This window comes from Scomber japonicus, chromosome 3, assembly GCF_027409825.1.
Source record: "Scomber japonicus isolate fScoJap1 chromosome 3, fScoJap1.pri, whole genome shotgun sequence".
Lineage (NCBI taxonomy): Eukaryota > Metazoa > Chordata > Actinopteri > Scombriformes > Scombridae > Scomber > Scomber japonicus.
The window spans coordinates 16,887,862-16,906,972 of NC_070580.1; the positions used below are offsets into that span (position 1 = coordinate 16,887,862).

Genomic DNA, 19,111 nt, shown 5'->3' on the forward strand with positions numbered 1-19,111 from the left:
AAGAATGGAGCCTTGTGGGGCTTCGTCCACTTCCTGTGGATGAGGTGTTCCACTTGGCCTTATGTGTCTCTCTCTCTCTGTTTTTTTCTTACATTTTCTCTTTCTTACTTTGTTTCTTTTTGTGTTCATTTTCCACACGTTGCCCTCTCTCTTACTCACTTACTGTAAATGGGTCAACAGATGTTGATGGGAGGAGATAAAAAAGAGGAGAGAGTGAGAAGGAGGAGAGACAGTTTGACTTTCCACATGGGCCGAGAAAGACGAGCCCTGTAGAGGAGTGATCAGTTTCAAGTTTATGCAACAGAACAAAAGAAGAAAGTTAGTGCATTGTGCTGCAACTTTCTCTAGTTTAGTTTTTAGTAAAGCAGATAGTTAAACAGTTAATACAAACAGACAACACAATAGTCAAATCATGTATCGGTGATCTTTAATTTGTTTGTTTTTAATTTGCCATTTTATCTGAGTTTGGCTACTGCAACTAAGTTTATTGTCCTATGGATCAGGGGAATTGTAAGGAAAAGAGTCAGATGAGAACATTACATTACCACTCAGACATCTGTTTGCTAATTACAGAGCCTGAGCTAAGTAGTTCTTAGCTTAGCATAAAGACTGGAAATGAGGAGACAGAGCTAGCCTGACTGCCCAAAAGTAACCGACTCCCACTAGAATCTCTAAAGCTCACTAATTAGCACCTTGTGTCTCATTTGTTTAATCCATTTGCCATTTGGACAACATGAGCAGTGACTTCTCGGAATCTTGCCTTTACCATTAGATGGCCACTAAAGAGCCACTAAGACACAGTTGCATTATGTATTTCCTTATAAAGCGATGACTTTACTACCGATGTTTTTACTTTTTGGTTGGTTTGAGGAATAATCAAACTAGATGTAAAGTGTAAGTGAACTTTAGAGGTGCTGGTAAGCAGGTATTTGAACTTTGGACAAAGCAAAGCTAGCACTTTCCCTCTGCTTCCAGTATTTATGCTAAGCTAAGCTAATGGCTAAGCTCCTGACTTTAGCTTTACAGTTAGCACAGAGACATGAAAGAGGTATCAATCTTCTCATCTAACTCCTAGCAAGAATCACTTGACCATATGCTTTTACTATTATTGCTATGTCCTTTTCAGTATTTTACCATCATCCTGATTGCTCTTCTCCTCTGTTGTTTTGGGGTTTTTTTTTATTTCCTCTGTGTCTGCTGTAGTGTAGAGCACTCTGGTTCAGCTGTGTTATGTATATAATGTGCTATATAAAATTGAAGTTGAAGAAAAAGCACGTCTTTTAATGAGAAACATCCAACTGTCTGCCATGATTCAAATGCAAACAGATGAGGCAATGCACATGTTTGGAACAGACACATATCCTACAAGTGAAACTGAGCATATAAACAATTGTGACAACACATTACATTTATTTGCTTTTATAAACACATACAAGAAAAAACAACTACTGTATAGGGTGAGCATTGTTATGAAGTGAATGCTTGTGCCAGAATACAGTTCAATTAGTGCCTTTTGAGGAGTATGTTGTTCATCAGTCATGTCACAGCTCATAGACTTGGACAGTGGTGACAGCTGTTGGGAGGTACACAGCTAAAGGTTGTGGTCAGCATGTAGACATAAGTTGTGCTTGTGGAGTCATTAGTCTTTTTGTGGATGAAAGTCTAGTCAGAGTCACAAGGCAAGAAAGTGCATGTAAGAAAAATAGTTCAGTAATAAGATAATTAAAGGGGAAACATCCTATCTGCTTTGTTAAAGGATTTTAACTGTATATCTAGTATTATTAGAGTTAAAGCTACATAGATTTAGTGTTTTATAGGGAGTACTTTTAGCCAAACTCATATTCATCTGGGGTGAATATGAGTTTGGCTCCTCCTTTCCCAGGAATCCCAAAGTTATCTCCTAGCAAATTCTGATGTACCAAGCCTGCATGCCACCACACTGGCATGATTATTGTTGGTGTTTTGTCTCTGGGATGTAGATGCAGATGTAGTGAAGGTAGTCATTTGGCTAGTCCCAGCTCAGATAATGGTGTGTTTGTAGTTCCTGTGAGTTTTCCCTTGTGGCCATCTTTTGCTGCCACAGTGGCTCTTTGGAATTCTGGCTTGTGGTTGTGCCTGTTATGTTGGCAAAAGGAAAATCCATGATGGATGGAAGGGGGAGGGAAGAAATCTTAGAAACCAAGGTAAATTAAGTAAACACCTTGCAAAAAAAGACATGAAGTGCAGCAATCAAGCTTCCCTGTTTTCCTCAAACAAAGGACATACTTTTAGAAGCAGAGCTTTGTCTGATACATGAAAATGAATTTGACGACTACAAGTACTTGAAGAGACACAAAACACTGGGTTGACAACACATGCCAGACATGGGCATACATTTACCATCAGTTTGTGTACAAAATTACACTGTACAGGATTTCCCAACTTTTCAGAAGGAAAGGAAAATAACAATGTGATTGATGAATCACTCTCCTGAGTCAGACAGATCCTGTTGTCCCTTGTCCCCTACTCCTTACTTGGCACAGTATGTTATGTAATGTCAGAAAATCTAAGCATCTCTCGCAGTTGCTTCTGTTCAAACTCATGCCTCTTGACCTGACTCTGCTGAACCAGCAAAAGAGCGTCCTCCTCAGCCTGAGAGTGCTTTTCTTTGGTTTCTTTGTTTCTTTGTGCAAGTTTATGTCTTCAAAATCCATGTCCCTATGGACCTTCATGCTGGATGGACATCAGGGGAGTCGGCTCAGTCTTCCTTGCTACATAGTACTTGGTACCACCCTGACGTAATGATGTAAATATTGTTTTTACAAATAGTGTGAGCACAGTGTGAGGATTCACTCCTCATCATGTCTGCTCCTACATCATGGGTAGCTTACTCTCCTACATCGTGTTTGCTGTGTTACTGTGTTGTTGCTTTTAGTTTTGTATCTCATGAGGCCTCTAGTTGCTCAGGGCCTGGTAAGCCTGTGCAATAAGGCACTATTGCTTGTCTCATTATCATTTTAGTTATTAGCAATTATTCAGCAATTTCCTCACTCACAGTATAATGTATCTGCTCTTTTCCTTGAAGGTTCATGCTAATATATCATAAAAGTCCAGTCATTTCTCCTGTTTTGGTGGTTCTTCACATCAAGTGAAGCTATAGGAAACCTTGGTGTAAAGGATACAGGATGTTACTGTATCATATACAGTGGGCCCAATCACTTTATCTCTCTGTACTCACATAGTGCCTGGACCGTGAAGAACATGAATGTGATACTTATAGAATACAGAGGCTAAAAAGTATAGAGTGTAAAGTGGTTTTGTCAGTGTCACTGCGCATTTATAAAGTTGTTAATGGTTTTGTGTTTAGTTGGGTGACAAAGAAGAGTTAAGGGCTCCTTTGCAAGATAAGCTGGACGATGCCTCTTAGTCAGATGTTATTTGAATCCACCCAACAAGCAATTTCAGTAGAGATGCATTTCCCTAACGAGGGGTCAGCTTGTGCGTAGATACTACACACCTGAGCTTCTCTTTAGAACAGGAGGAAGAGGGATTATACCAGTTTGCTCATCTGTTGAGTAAAATGCATTAAGTTCTTGAGCAGCCATTTGTTGCCACATGAGGAGTGTCCCCTGTAATGAATGGGTTGATATAAAGTGATTGCTTCAAGTTTGAACTGATACCCCCCTAATGTAGCTACAACACTAAAATAAGAGCTTTACCGTATTGGTTGATGCTAAACTGGGGGTGTCAGGTGCCAAAACCTCAGCTCACTTCTGGATGCCTGGTTTCCTGTAGATATTTTTACTATGAGGTATAAGAATATCAACAATTTTGCTATCTTTAAATTTATAGGCACTGTAACCATAGCCCTTGTCATGTTGCACTGACAAAAGTTCAGTAGTAGTTAAGCTCTTGTTCAATCTTAAATGTGAAATCTTGAAATATAGAAAATGTACTACTTTACTGTTGAATGTAGATGAGATGAACACCTTGACAGATAATATTTAAGAGGTTTTCAATTGAATATGCAACTATTTAAACTAAGTTGACCCATTGATTTCCAGGAAAGGTAAGCATTTGGAAGTGTGTCTTCATTTCACCTGTTATAAGTGTGGTCAGATACTCTTTGCACAGGCAATCTGCACAAGCAAACAAGATTTGTGATGAGACCCCCCACAGTGGAGTGATCTATAAATATTATGGAAAAAATAGTGTGTTGTGCACTCAATGGGGGAGACGGCAGAACAACATTTCTGTGTTGCTCCTGTACTGACAGTGAGGAGGGTCTGACAGATATGCTACCAGCCACACACAGTGCCTGCTGTCTGTCAGAAAATCTGTCATCCACTGACAGAATGAAAGGACAGTGTTTCGTAAAGATTGATTTTAAAGTATTATACCTATACAGTTTGTAGTCAAGATAAAATGGATGACAGATAAAATGGACATTCACAGCTGGTGCTGTGTCCACAGAGAAAGTGTTGCAGTGCAGTTTTGGTATCCATTTTGGCAATACATAGTGTTTCTGCCTGGTGAGACTGGCTCTTGATGCAAACCCAAGCAGAAAGAACAATATGAACAAAGTGACTTTGGTTGCACATGGACTAAGTTTTGCATCATCCACTTTGATGCACAATTATATATTTGAATATGAAATCACAGTTATTAATGCTACCAAGGAAGAATCTTTAATTGAGTTAGATTAATGGGTTGATCATTACCAACACTCATTTTATATAAATATGGACATCATGACAGCTCCCCAAAAGTGAACAATTAGCGGAGCATATCCCACAGGTTGTCATCCCATTGCCTAACATGCTCCTGACATGCTCCTTAAGCACATTTATTTAGAAGATAATACTTTTAGAGTTTCTGAAGGTTTTCATGAACTATTATGACATAATACTGAACATCAAGTAGCAAAATAGACATAATACAGTTGACCATATTTGTGTTTGTCTTACTCAGGTCCCCACAGTGCTGTATCACACTGCCCTCCAAATGAGTACCAGTGTGGAGGAACAGAGCTCTGCATCCACATGAGTAAACTGTGCAACGGAGTTCCAGACTGTACTGACGGCTGGGATGAGGGACCACACTGCAGAGGTATCACTGTCACACACATCCTCACCATTCAGGGACACATGCATGTTTGTTCATTTGAGTGTTAATGAGTGTGCAGGTGAATAAAGAATGTTTTAGCACATAAAGCAGCGTATTATCAAGTCATAATTCTTTATGCTCCAAGTTTGATGTGTTGATGTGTGTTGATGTGAATCAAGACAAATTGGGGAAGCTGTGGTTATTCTACATCCAGAAACTAGGAAGCAATTTATGATGAGCTTAGAAAATAATACCCTCTAAAAGAATATGCTGATCGAGTTCCCTACGTTTCAGAGTAGGAAACTGGATTTTGCAATATCTTTACAGGATGGATAAATTATTATAAGACAGAGTCTAAAGGGAAGTCAGTGAGCACTTCCTCTATTGGGTGTCATGTCTGTCAAAAGGTTAGCAGAGGAACGATGATGATTGGCAAATTAAACTCTTTCCATCATGCTGCTATGTGTCATAATGATGATCTCATGTTGGTTTTAATCCTGACAAAGGTTATAAAAATGCAGATTAAGTCATTAAAAGATACCCTGAACTTCTAGCAGCTACTGTAAGAATCATACTGAAGCAAACACAAAGGATTTAATTATTCATTTATCCTGATTGGCACAGTGAGCAGTAACTTCAAGAATCAGAATTGCATACCTAACCTGACCATATTTAGCTCTCCTGAGAGTTGACCAGTCACTCTTTTCCCTCACAGAGGCAGGCACCTGTCTTTTTCCACATCTATCACACACCTTCAGCTAAAAAATGAGCTAAAATGAAATATTTATGAAAGAAACATGGAGAGAGGCATGAGAAAGGATATCAAATTTTCATGTGCTTTCAGCCTGGCTGGACTTTGAGGTTAGAGCAGACTTCTGTTCATGTGTTTAGGGTTGTGTGTTTTTGTGTGTTATGTATTCACCACATAGTGGGGACAAAAACTGCCCACATGGGAAGACACGCCAGATTTCTTGGCACAAAAATGCAGTCCCAGTTATAATTATTTTAACATACATACCCCCCCCCCCCCCCGTGACATCTTCAGTTTTCCAAGGGGGTCAAGTGTCTGATGAGAGTTGTTTACATCCTGAACTAAAATGGATGGAGTATTTTACGCATTTTTATTTGCTCCAAAATAAATGTGGTACGTGTCGCAGTAGGTTGTTTACATTGTTGCCCATGTTGGTTTTCTAAACACATCTCAGTTGTTCAACGCTCAGACTTGTTTTGGAAAATTCCGGGCATGTCTGTAATTTGAACTGTGGTTGTCCCAGGCAGCCTCTGGAGTGCAGCAACAAGACTTGTGTACTTGTTGCCCATCTGTAATATTCATTGCATTGTATAGCTATTGGCAGCAGGGCAGTTCAAGGAGAAATGTACAGTGCACAGTATAGCAAAGCAAAAGAACTGTGGGCTTTTGTTTCTTTCATCTTGAAAAAGTGACACCTTGAAGAAGAGGTTTTTGCTCCGGCTCTGCTCCTTCTCTTCCTCGAAGTGTTGTGTTAGTGTGAATTGTCTGCCAGTGTTTCTGGGCAAAGTGAATCACTGGTGACTGATAGATCTCAGCCTTATTTGACACGACTGTGTCTGTTTGACTATGACTCACTGTGTCTTGATTTATATCTCACAGGATACGCAGTGCACTGTTGAAAACTCTGCTGAGAGATTCCATTATGCACCGGTCAGCTGCCTGGAAGGTGTGATTGTAGCATGTTGTGTTTGGGCCCTTCTGTATTTCATGTGTCTGCAGCCTGGGAGATGGTCAGGTTTGCAGGGAGGTATTGATTGTGAGTGCAAGGCAGGAATATTTGTTGATTCATACTGTGTCTTTGGGTTTCCATTCACAGGCTTTCTGTCTCATATTTATTTTATTTGAAGGAACAATCCATCTTGAAAGGGCCCAGTGGATATTTTTTTGTAAACGTTTACTCTCAGTGTTTCTCACCAAACTCATTGTGTATATCCTTGAGGCCAAACAAACACATGAAATCCATTTCGTTTATCGTATAATGTTTGCAAAGCCCGTTTTTCTTACAAGTTTGAATCCTGTATTGTATTGTACATCATGTTTACTAGCTCACAGCGTCCTTCTTCTCTGCCTTTGTTGGTGTATTACAGTCACCTGTAGATAAGTGGAATAGTGTGGAATCCTTGGTAAGAACGTGTATCAAGTCCTCAACAGTACAGGGACCCACTCATCAAAAACATCTCTACAGTTTTTTTCAGAAAACCCACATCAGACACACATTATTGTTCCAAGCAGAGTATTTTTAATACATGTCTGGAGGGGATCTTTAACCCTCCTGTTGTCTGCGAGTCAAGGAAGGGAGGAAGGGAGGAAAGGAAAGAAGGAAGGGAGGAAGGAAGGAAGGACAGAGCAAAGAAGGAGGGAAGAAGGAAGGAAAGGAGGGAGAAAGGAAAGAAAGAAGGAGAGGAAGGAAGGAAGGACGGAGGAAAGAAGGAGGGAGGGAGAAAAGGAAGGAAGGAAGGAAAGGAAGGAAGGGAGGACGGAGGAAAGAAGGAAGGAGGGACAAAGGAAGGAAGGAAAGAAAGGAGGAAGGAAAGGAAGGAAGGACGGAGCAAAGAAGGAAGGAGGGAGAAAAGAAGGAAGGAAGGACGGAAGTAAGAAGGAAGGAGGGAGGGAGGAAGGAAGGAAGGAAGGAAAGAAGGAACAGTTAAAACAGACGGGGTCAATTTGACCCGGGAGGACGACACAAAGGTTAAGTTTAGCCCAGTAATGTGTTAAGATTTCAACTTGCTTGTTTATTTTTTATCTTGTGGGCCATGAAGAAGCAAGTACTGACATTAACATTAAAGCGGCTAAGATGTATGTTTTTATAATAACAATGTATCAAATTAAGAGTAATGTTGGGGTGAGGGATGGAATGGGCCCCAGTCAAGATCCCCTGCCCTCAACTGAGGCATTATACAGTGTCATTGCTGTTGGGATGAAGGACCTCCTGAAGCACTCAGTCCGTGAGCCTGCTGCTCTGTCCCACTAGGATGTGATGGAGGGGGTGCTTGGCATTGTCCATGATGGCCATTAGCTTGTTCCGCATCTGCCTGTCCACCATAGTCTCCAGATGGTCAAGGCTCGTCCCCAGCACTGAGCCAGCCTTCTTGACTAGTTTGTCCAGCTGCCTAGTGTCCTTCAGAGCCATTACTTGTACTGTTATCAACTGACTGTGCAGCTCTACTTAACTTTACAGAGATTAATTGCAAGTCCAGCCAACAACTTAACTGGTTTGGTTCACTCTGACTGTTTTCACCTGCAGAAGGTAGAAAAAAACACACGCTACCTTCTCACTTCCAAATGGCAAACAGATACAATTAGCGGCTCGCCAGTGAACACCGCGGACCATTTAGCAGCTAAAGAGCCAGATATTTCCCTCAGGAGTTTATCAGAAACTGAGCCAAAGGAGAGGTGGTGGACAGAAACATGACTCCAAAGGAATGATAATGTTGCTCTGTAACTGCTGGATGTGTAAATAAGAAACTGTTTGCAAACAAGTACGCCATATGAACAAAAAGGTGTTTGAAATGTCAGTGTCGTGCTTACAACTCTGCTGCTCCCAAGTGGCAAAAAAATCCGTTTTTGTGGAGTTAAAGTTATATTAATATTTCATTCTACACTATGAATTTGAGGGTTCATAGTTTTACATTATATTTTTCTTTTGCAGATATTTTGTTCATGTTATAATTGTTTTATTGGCCCCACACAGCTTGTATAAATGTTACTTGTTAAAATGTTGTGCTAAGCTGTTCACTTGTTCTATTTGTTAGTTTGAATGTTTTTTCCACTTCTGATCTCATCACTCACATTAAAAAAGTGATTCTGGTTTAATAGGTGTTTTTGTTTTCAAGGACAGATCTACAGTATGCACTGTGTCTGAGAAGCTATTCACATCTCATTCACAGACACTGACTACATATCACATTTCTTCTGACAGTTCAATTTTTTATTCAAATGTTGATTAGTATCTGACCTGATTCTGAATGTTCTATACTTAAACTCAACATATGTGCCTCATTGTCATCCTGGCCACAGAGAGTGTAGTTTGATAATTTAGCCAAATGCATCAAGTATTTACATACCTCAGCACCCTGCTGAGTTGTAAATATTCCCCAGAAAGTGCACAACGTTTTAGCAACACCTGATCCAGATACCTTACAGGTATGCCGTAAGAATCCATAGAATCCAACAGGATGAATGAGACCTGATTGATCTCAGTATATTCTGTGGGTTTACAGTGGTACATTGAATGGATTATTATATTATTATGCACAGAACCACTGGTGTTTCAGCCAAATGACAATATCTGTGACATAAAAAACATGAATAAACAACTTGTGCTTTAATAGACAGTTGTTCCTGTGTACAAAGTCAAGTACAAAGTACAAAATGTCGCTCCCTTGTTTGTCTGCACATTATGTCTTCAGTGATCATCACAATGGCAAAAACTCATCACTGTCCTCTCTGCCCCTCCTATCCTTTGTCCCTCTTCAGAGTTTATATCCAACTGCTCGTCCATGGGTTGTAAGGAAACCTGTGCAGTGACTCCAGTAGGGCCTGTTTGTTACTGTAAGAGTGGTTATGAGATCAGCACAGATGGAAAGAAATGCAAAGGTGAGTTCCTCTATTCACTGGCTGGCTTCTGGCCTGGGCAAGTACTGTATGTGCTGAAAGTCTATAATCAAGAAGTGTCAATGTATAAATAGCAGATGATTCAGCTTTGTACAGTGTATGAGGTGATAGTAAAAGAGCTAGCAGGATGGGAATACCACTGGACGTTTGTAAAATGTTGTTTGGTATGTTGCATCAGTACAAACAGGAGCTTAAGTGCTTATCCATCCTGTAGCTCCATGTCAGCACCGAAGTTGCAACAATGTTTTCTCTGGTTTCTGAGAAACTAAACCAAGTGCAGAACACACAGTGGGTAGTAAAGACACCTCTATGTCTTAGCAGGTGTTGAGGTTACAGAGAAATGACTGGTGTTGGTGAGCAATACTTGTAAACCCCACTAATATAAAAGTTATTTTTTGCAAAGCACCAATAAAATGTTATATCTCTATGAAAACTGAGAACGAGACACAGATTTTATATCCCATCTGTGGATCTGCTTATGTTTTTATTTTATTTTTAGTTTGCACTATTTTCTGTTTGAAATGCCTGAACTGAACAGTGTGACCATCTGTGATTTCTGTGGTTCAGATTTTGATGAGTGCACTGTATACGGGACATGCAGTCAGTCCTGTACCAACACTGAAGGCTCCTACACCTGCTCCTGCGTGGAGGGCTACTTGTCTCAGCCAGACAACCGCTCCTGCAAAGCCAAGAATGGTAAGTACTAGCCGACAGCTGATTGAGACTGTACAGATGTTTTGTTCATATTCCTCCTGTTCACTGATTGTTATGTCCACGTTACTTTCCAGTGCCAGTAGACCGCCTGCCTGTCCTGTTGATCGCCAACTCCCAGAACATCCAAGCCACCTCCCTGAGCGGCACCACACTGCACAGCCTGTTGTCCACTAGCACCAAACAGACCACGGCCATGGATTTCCTCTATGCCCGGGAGACTGTGTGCTGGATCCATGTAGGCGACTCCCCTGCATCCACACACCTCAAATGTGCCAAGATCCCTAATCTGAAGATCTTCACAGACGAGAGAGTCATCAACATCTCCCTCAGCCTGCATCGTGAGTACACCAAAGCAGAACTGTTTGTGCTATGGTACACTTTTAAATCACACTGTAATGGTTTGTATGCAGCATTTAGTGTACATCAGCACTGGCTGTCAGAGCTCAGCACAGGTTGGTCTGAGTAAACAGCAGAAGCTTACTGCTGCTTCACACTACAACAAAGCAAAGTGGGTGTGTTGTGTGCATGGGTGTGTTTGTTGTAATTTGTCTCTGTATTTTATTCCTTGAGATGGCATATGAGGTGAATTTGTACTGCAACTTTTATCAGCTCCTGTAGCCAGTGGTGCAGCAACAGCACAAAGGCTGGAAGAAAACTCGGTACAGCACCTGCACAGCTTTCTGTAGAGCATCTCATGAGTTTTACAAGCCAAATTCTCTGTTTTCTGCACACAGTGGAAAACTCAGACTTGTACAGCATCACTCACAATGCATCTTTTTGTCCCAGTACGATGTGAACTTGCTCAATTAGATCCTGTGAGAACAGTAGTCACACTTTTTCTCTTCCTTTGTACACAAAAGAGGAGGGGGAATTCCGTATTTCTGTAACATTTCACTGAGAAAAATAAGTTCTGTGCTTCCATTATGGATGCAGGTCTCGTAAAATTAAGCATAAATGTCATGCACGTACAGTAGTAGATGCATAAAGATGAAGATACAGAAAAAAGCGCCACAGCAGATGTCCATTTTACCCTCAGTTCTTGCAGCAGGTGGGGCTTGACATGATTAAATCAGCTGGGTACATTTTTCTTCCAACAAATATACACTTCAAAAAACTTGTCCAAACCATGTTTAATAGATATTGACCTTGATATTGCCTTATAAAATTGCCTCAGGCAGTGGCGTGCTATTTTTGCAGTGGTGACAGTTAGGAAGTCATGAATGTAAAGACAGAAAAAGTATGTGGAAAGAGCATAGACTAAAAAATATGGACGTGGTCACCATTATGTCACCCAGTGATTTGTGGACTGCCATTTTGAAGTTTTGTTAAGGGTAATTTCACCAGGTTTTGACGGTCGCCATTTTTTATTTTTGGAGCCAGAAGGGACCATATTTGGACAAAAGGGTGGGGCTAACTGCTTAGCACAGTGTGGTGTATTTGCATTCTATGGTTAAGTGTGATCATGCTAATTCTAATGCTAATTTTTGTTAGCAAAAACAAGCTTGAAACCATTAAAACAAAATGCAGTGTTAAAGAGTTTTTTAGGCGACCAAAATGTTACAATTAACTTTCATATAGTGAAAACACAGTGAAGTAGTGACAGCTACGCCTACACACTGTGAATCTGGGGTTACGCCATAGTTACGTTATGTACTATAGTCAATGATGGGCTTGTTAATCAAAACATAGCCACGCCCCAAAGAATACGCTGCCTTTCATCAAATTTAAATTAAATGTGGCCATAATTTACAAAATGAACATCATGCTGTATTGAAGAAGACTTGAAACTAATGATTATACCATAAAGTCATTAGAAAGTGTTCACTGAAGTAATAAATCATCATGAATCATTTTCTCATAGACTTCCATACAGTTGGACTTCTTTTTGAAGCCACTAGAGTCACCCCCTAATGACGATTAGAAAGTATGCAGGTTTAAGGCACTTCTGCATTGGCTTCTATTTTCAGATTGAGAGGATTAGGATTAGGGTTAGGGTCTGTTTTGGGCCTTTTTCATATCTATAAACAAATCCAATAGAAATAGAATGTTTGCCTGTGTCATTATCTAATTTCACAGATCCTGTGCTTTGGTTCTTTCATGGTCTTTTTCACCCATTATATAGTAATGGAAAAAGCCCAGTTAACCCTCAAGCTTTGATATTGTCTTGTTTTCTTCCTGTGCAGATGTGACTGGGCTGGGCTGGGCTAGTTTGTCTAGTGAGGTTTATTCATGTTCAAATATGGGATGTTTAAGTGAAATGTAAACAAGTCAACAAAAACGTAGGCAAAACACAGCTGAGCATCAATTCCTGTGGTATGGAAACTTTCTCATAAGTGTCTCTTTACTTTTGCACAGCCTGTGAGTCAGCTATACAGGAACACATCAAATGTGTTTTTCCGTGGCTTCAGTTTCATTGCAGAAAACACCAAAGAGTCTTATCCTGTAAAAAATAAACTCAAAGGCCAAACATAAATGAATGCAGACATGTGTACGTGCACGCTCCTGAGTGTTGACACTAGGCAAGTCACAAGCCTCCATGTCCCGCTTCTTATTTGGCATGGCGTGTCTTCGGTGAATCAGAGGAGAAGCAGCCACAGATACAACACACTCATCAAGACAAAGCCACCAGGAATGCACCATTGTTCTGTCCTTTACGACACTGGCTGATAGATGGTGTAGAAATATGTACTTATATGCAGTTATTAATTTGAAGTCCCCCCTACTCAAAAAGGGGAAAACTAGAAAACTGTTTATGTATGTAAACACATTTAGCTACTGAAAGGGTGTGTGTGAAACTGTGAAGCCAATTGAGGGCCAATATGCAAATAACACAGGTGTGATGTGGAAACTTGAAGCCACTGATACGCAAACACTGAGAATGGGCTTTTCATTGAAGTAGGAGACATCTTGTGTCCAGTAATTAAACTTTTGAAATATTTGCATATTAATAGATTCTGACATTTTTTAACAAGGTGAAATGAGTAGATGTCATTTTAAGACTTTCTATCAGGTAATTGAACTTAATGGAAAAAAACACACCAGACACAAATTTGAAGTTTAACATTTAACATTACATTTCTTAATATTCATTTTTATTATATCCATGCTCCATCATCTAACCAGAAAACACTTACAGGTTTGGTTTAGGTTCATTCAAAAGGGGTTTTTCAGAATCGTGTAGCTTAGTTTGACTCTTCTCTCTGTTTCTGTTTTTTTTCTTACGTACATACACTGTGTCCAGTCACATCCACTCAGTGTGTAGCAGCTTGTGGTTGCTCACATCCCTTTTCCATGTGACTGAAGAATGCATTAACATGGCAGAAATGACTTTCTCAGGGCAGACCTTTAGAGAAATGAAAAGACCGAATGATGACAGTCAGGCAGCTCTGTCTTCCACATGCACGCACAATGTACCATAGCTGTCATTAGGAAATATATCTTCATTTCAAACTAGATGATATCAGACAAGCTTAGAACAATGAAGATTATGCATGAGGCATGTTGGCGTCCCTCACAGTAATGAGATGAAGATCAAGCCTGCTGTACCTCTGTTTGTTTTGAGACTTGCAAACATCTCATCTCTTATTAGCACATTATACAGAAAGTCTCTTAATCTAACAGGCTCATGCAAGAACAATGACATCACAGCATCTGTTTCAAAATTAAGGAAACAGTGCCACGTTGATATAGAAGCTTTGAATTGGAGAAAAAATGTATTTCTTCTTAATAATAATGATAAGAACAGAAAAAGAACAATCATTATCACTGTTGCTATAATTATGCACCTGCAACCAAATCCTCAGCTCATGTTGGACTCAACAATTTAAGAACCAGAAGAATTTGCAGGAAATTCCAGCTGCTTCAGCATGCTTCTCTACGCCTGTCCCCTTTACACACATGCACACACACTGCAAGCGCTCATATGCAGACACACACTGATAGACATACAGTATGTGCGCACACACACAGATAAAATGGAGAACTGGCTGCACTGTGGAGCAAGGACAGGATGTGCATGACAGCTGAAGCAGGGCCAGAGCTATATATTGCTGAAAGAAGGAAGCAATTGAAGGACACAGCACTTCCTATATCCGAGTGACAATAATAGCATTTTCAGAAACTCTGAACTGTTATAAATGTCAGTATGTGTATTAATGAAAGGAGAAAAAAGTCCTAGATTTGTCATTCAAAGGCATTTTAGTCAAACACAAACAACATTCAGTCATGTTTGTTGCAGATATTTTGATAATTGAGTCATTGTTTCAGTAATCTCTCAAATAAAAACAGTTGAGCAGGAACCTCTCGTTCTCTATTTTCCATTTCCTTTTGTCATATATTACTTGCACAATATCTTGCGGTTTTGAGCTGTTTATCAGACAGAACGAGACATTTGAAGATCTAGCCTTGGGCTCTGGGAAGTTGTGGATGTGTTTTTTTGAAATTTCACTGGCCAAATAATTAAACCATTATTGAAAGAAATTGCAGCCTAAATTGTGTCTGTTTTGCCTCTGCATCTGAGGCATACTGTATACCGGTGCTGGACACAAAACAAGTATAAACCTATATATTTGTGATGAGATGCACAGGTGATGTCTGGAATATCTGACAGGCTGAGTCTTCTGACCACCCCAGAGGACCCCAAACAGCAGGCTCGGCAACAATGCATAAAAGGACAGATTTGTCATCCATTGTACTCTATAATCTGCAGCATCTGCCCAGACAGCCGAGTTGATCTTTCGGACAGGCTGTTGGTGTGTGAGAGTGATAGAATAGGAGGAGCAGGTTTATGCTTACAGTCAACATGGAAGGAGCCAGCAGCAACTAATGGCAGGGGTGAACATACAGGAAATGATGCGCGTGTGGTTTGAGTGACTCATGACCTCAGTATGCCACAGATGAGTTGTCCAGATGTGACTCCACCCCCCTCACACACTCTCATATGTTTCCATTTTTTCTTCTAGTCCCAGCCTCTACTCCCAAATGTCATGAAAGACTTATTTACTCTTCTATATTTGACAGAGCCTGTTTTCTTGCCATCACTAATTATACAAGTCACTCAAAATCATTGTCAAACATTGATGTTGGTGTAAGCCCCATGTGAGAATGATTCTTACTACTTCATTATTTTTGTCTTATTGAATAAATCATATAATATAATATATAAAACTGTGTAAATATCAGTTATCCATGAAAATGGTCATCAAGTAAACATCTGTTGGTGATGCTGAAGCTGAGATTGAATGTACATATAAGTATTTGCAGACTCCAATGTGTGCTGTGTATATTCTCTGGTTAGTGATACAAAAATCTAGATGAAAATTTGATTGCAAAACACTATACGCAGAGCAAATAATGCATTTTAAACATGTGTTGTTAGGGTTAGGGTGAGGGTTAGGGTCCCAATGTTTGTCATTACTTTCTATTACATAAAGCGTATTTTAAATGAGCTGTGTTGGAGTGTGTAGATGTGTTATGAGGAAACGTTTGGCTGCATAGGGACATAGACTCCAGGTGAAAATCCATTAAATTAAAAAAGGATGTGCATTATGTTTATTAGCAAGTCGATCCATGAGAATGTGAGGCTGCGTATGGGAGCTGAGAACTCTCCCTGGAGGGAAACCTAGAAATGAAGCCGAGATGGATTTAAGTTCACTAAAAGAGCAGGCGCTGATGCTCCACGCTATGCACAGGAGGGTTGATCCCATAGCTGTCACTAAGCTTCCCTTTCCCTGCTTGTACTTTAAGAAGTACAGTACCTGCTCCCCCTGCACAGTGAGCTAACAGTGAGCTGCTCAGCACAGACACTGGCCTGAAATCTCCTTAAGAGGTCATATGCTGTTAAAAGGCAAGCCAGTCAGCACATTTTTAAATCTTCTCTCCATTCACGACACTTAGTTCAGCTTTAAACCTCTCTCTCTCCTACCCCACCGACCCCTACACCCCGCACATTAACCTTGACCTATGAAATACAATCTTTAGTTTACCCTTTTGTCACTCAAATCATCCACTTCATTTTCTCCTATAGCCCTTGTGGATCTTAACAGAACTACAGAGTCAAAAGTTGTTGTCTTTTTTTGCCGTTCTCCCCCTGCCTGTGTTTTTCTGGTGCAACGCCTTCACCAGATGCTTGAGGGAGTGTTACAGAGTGCAGGAGGTTGGCGAGGGGAAGTGGGGGTTGGGTTGTATGAGCGGGTGGGTGTTAAAGCTTCAATCACTGTTTTAAAAGTGAAAGTTCAGAGACATCAAAGGAATTTTAGCTCCATTAAAAGTAATGATACTGATATAACTGCGCCATCAATCCCCTGTGTGAGTGTGGTGCATCATGAGCAGCATGCAGATGTATGTCCTCAACTTCTGCTTCTACAGATAGTAAACAAGAGTAGTAAAACACTGCCAAGAGCTGCTTTATTTAGTAATAGATGTTAAAAATGCCTTATGTGGAAATGGTTGTTGTTTTTCTAACACACAACAGAGAGCAGAGGGATGATCAAGAAACCATGTTAAAAACAAGGGGGGAAAAAATGAAGAAGGCAGCCGGGTCTGTTTTTTTAATTATGCTGTTTTGTTTTTTTATAGCATAGTTTCAGACAGACAGAGCTGCACTTAATGAATCCAGACTGTTTTTCCCACCTCTGGGGAACAGACAAAGGGGAGGGATAGGGGGATGATGCTTGGAGGAGGAGAGAGGGAAGGAGAATGGGAGGAGATATTGTTGAAAAGTCTCAGGCTATGCTGGAGCCATTTCTGTTCCGCAGAGGTGGAGGAAAATGGAGAGCAGAGTGTGTCAGAGAGTGAGGGACTTTTTTTTTTCAGGGCTTTCAGCACACTTTTAGAATATTGCACAATCTCTTCTTTTCTCCCCTCCTTTGTTTATCCATTGCTTAATCAGTGAATCAGTGTGTTGTGGGGCAGCTGGAAGCATTTAAACAGAGAAGTCTGTGTTAAAAATTAAGAGCACCTTTGGGAATATAGCCCCTGATTCCCATAAACCTCAGAAATGCTGCACAATGGCCAAGTTTCCCTGGTGGAAATCAGATATCTCTCTCCTGCGTCTTTTCTCTGTCTTCTCGCTTTTTTTTGTCACTTTTTCTTCCTCTGCTCTCCGTCCCTTTGCATTTTTCTTTTATCCGTTTTCCACTTTTACTCAACACCGGAAAAAAACAATTGAATGAGTTCCACACCCCTTCCCATCCACCCTTTTCTAGTCAACTTCTTCAGAAAAATGTGTTGGTTTTTCTAAACACAGAACAGATTTATTGGTCCATACCTAGTAAGCTTTCACTGTGCACACTTTAATTGTGCTTTCATGCAGAGGAATCTGCTTCGTCATTTCCCTCCACACATGCTTTTCTTGCCTGGTCGGAGAAATAGTTTCTCTGGTCTCCCCTAAATCAGCACAGTGACCCGATCACTCTGGTAAACATACCACCATATTAGACCTCCACCCTTAGCACAGAGCTTTTCGTAACCGAGGACCCCTGCAGCAAGACTTTCACCCCATATCTGAGGTGTTTGTGTATGTGAGTCAGTGTGTGTGCGTGAGGATAGTTCTGTGGAGAGCAGGGCTCATGGCAGCTGTGAAAATACAAGTCTTGTGGTTTGTGAAGCCTCCTCCCCATTCCACTTTTTCTCTCTCTCTCTCTCTCTTGCTCACTCATATGTAGATGTATAGCTTTAGTCTTCTATGCGAAGATTGAGACATAAAGGCACTGTAATCAGTGTTGGAGGAAGTATTCAGATCTGTTACTTACCATGACATTTTTATTGTAAACAAACAAAAATGATGTTTCCTTCTCATAAAGCATTTGCCAAGCCAGTTTTTTTCAATTTTTACTAGCTTTTGGGCGCTAAGCAGAAGGTCGAGCAAGTCATCCACTAATCAAAGTTGGTGGTTTAATCCTCAGCTCCCCCAGTCTGCATGTAGAAATGTCCATGGGCAAGATACTGAACCCCAAATTCAGTGTGCAAGTACATGTTTGAATGGGTGAGCATAGAAACATTGTGGGGCCCTTTGGATAGGTTTGGAAGGTGCTGTATTGCTCCTGATGAAAAGGTTGGCACCTCTCATGGCAGCCTCTGCCATCAGTGTATGAATGTGAGTGTTGGCATGTATTGTAAAGTACTTTGAGTGGTCGATAACACTAGGAAAGCACTAAGTAAATGCAGTCCATTAAGTCAACTGCTTCGTTGCCTTTGCTGGCTCACTGCTGCATTTCTTGGCACATTACAGCCACCTGCAGATCTTTGGAAAAGCATGAAGCCATTGGCAAGACTGTGCATTTAGTCACCTGCGTGCATATTTAAGCGCCAGAGACAAACAAAACAGGGCTCCACTCATTAAAAAACAGCTCTGTTAAAAGACATCCATAACTTCACTGGGCATCTTAAAGTAAAAGTAAACAAAACCACAATCTCACATTCAAAATTTGACTTCAAGTGACTATAATCAGTACTTCCATATTAACAATGGGTCACATGACTATTTAAGGTGTTGCTTGTAGTGATGAACCCACTGAGAAGTATCACTGGACTCTTTATAGCATCTTTGAGCTCATTGTTTCGGTTATATGGCCTGCAACTTTGGTTCATTCTCACCGTTCTCATCAGTGTCTTTTTCAGCCGCAGGAGGAAGCAGTCTTCATATAAAAGGTGCCTAAAATCTGCTTT

The 19,111-nt window shown here is 40.5% G+C and overlaps 1 protein-coding gene across 1 annotated transcript in view; it reads left to right on the plus strand.

The window, feature by feature from the left end:
• The window catches only part of LOC128354930 (low-density lipoprotein receptor-related protein 1-like), a 94,870-nt gene that overhangs the window by 24,420 nt on the left and 51,339 nt on the right, over positions 1-19,111 (plus strand). Inside the window, exons 3-6 of the mRNA XM_053315041.1 lie at positions 4,951-5,088; positions 9,593-9,712; positions 10,298-10,426; positions 10,519-10,782. Of these exons, the coding sequence (XP_053171016.1) occupies positions 4,951-5,088; positions 9,593-9,712; positions 10,298-10,426; positions 10,519-10,782 (651 nt within the window). The remainder of the gene's footprint in view (positions 1-4,950; positions 5,089-9,592; positions 9,713-10,297; positions 10,427-10,518; positions 10,783-19,111) is intronic.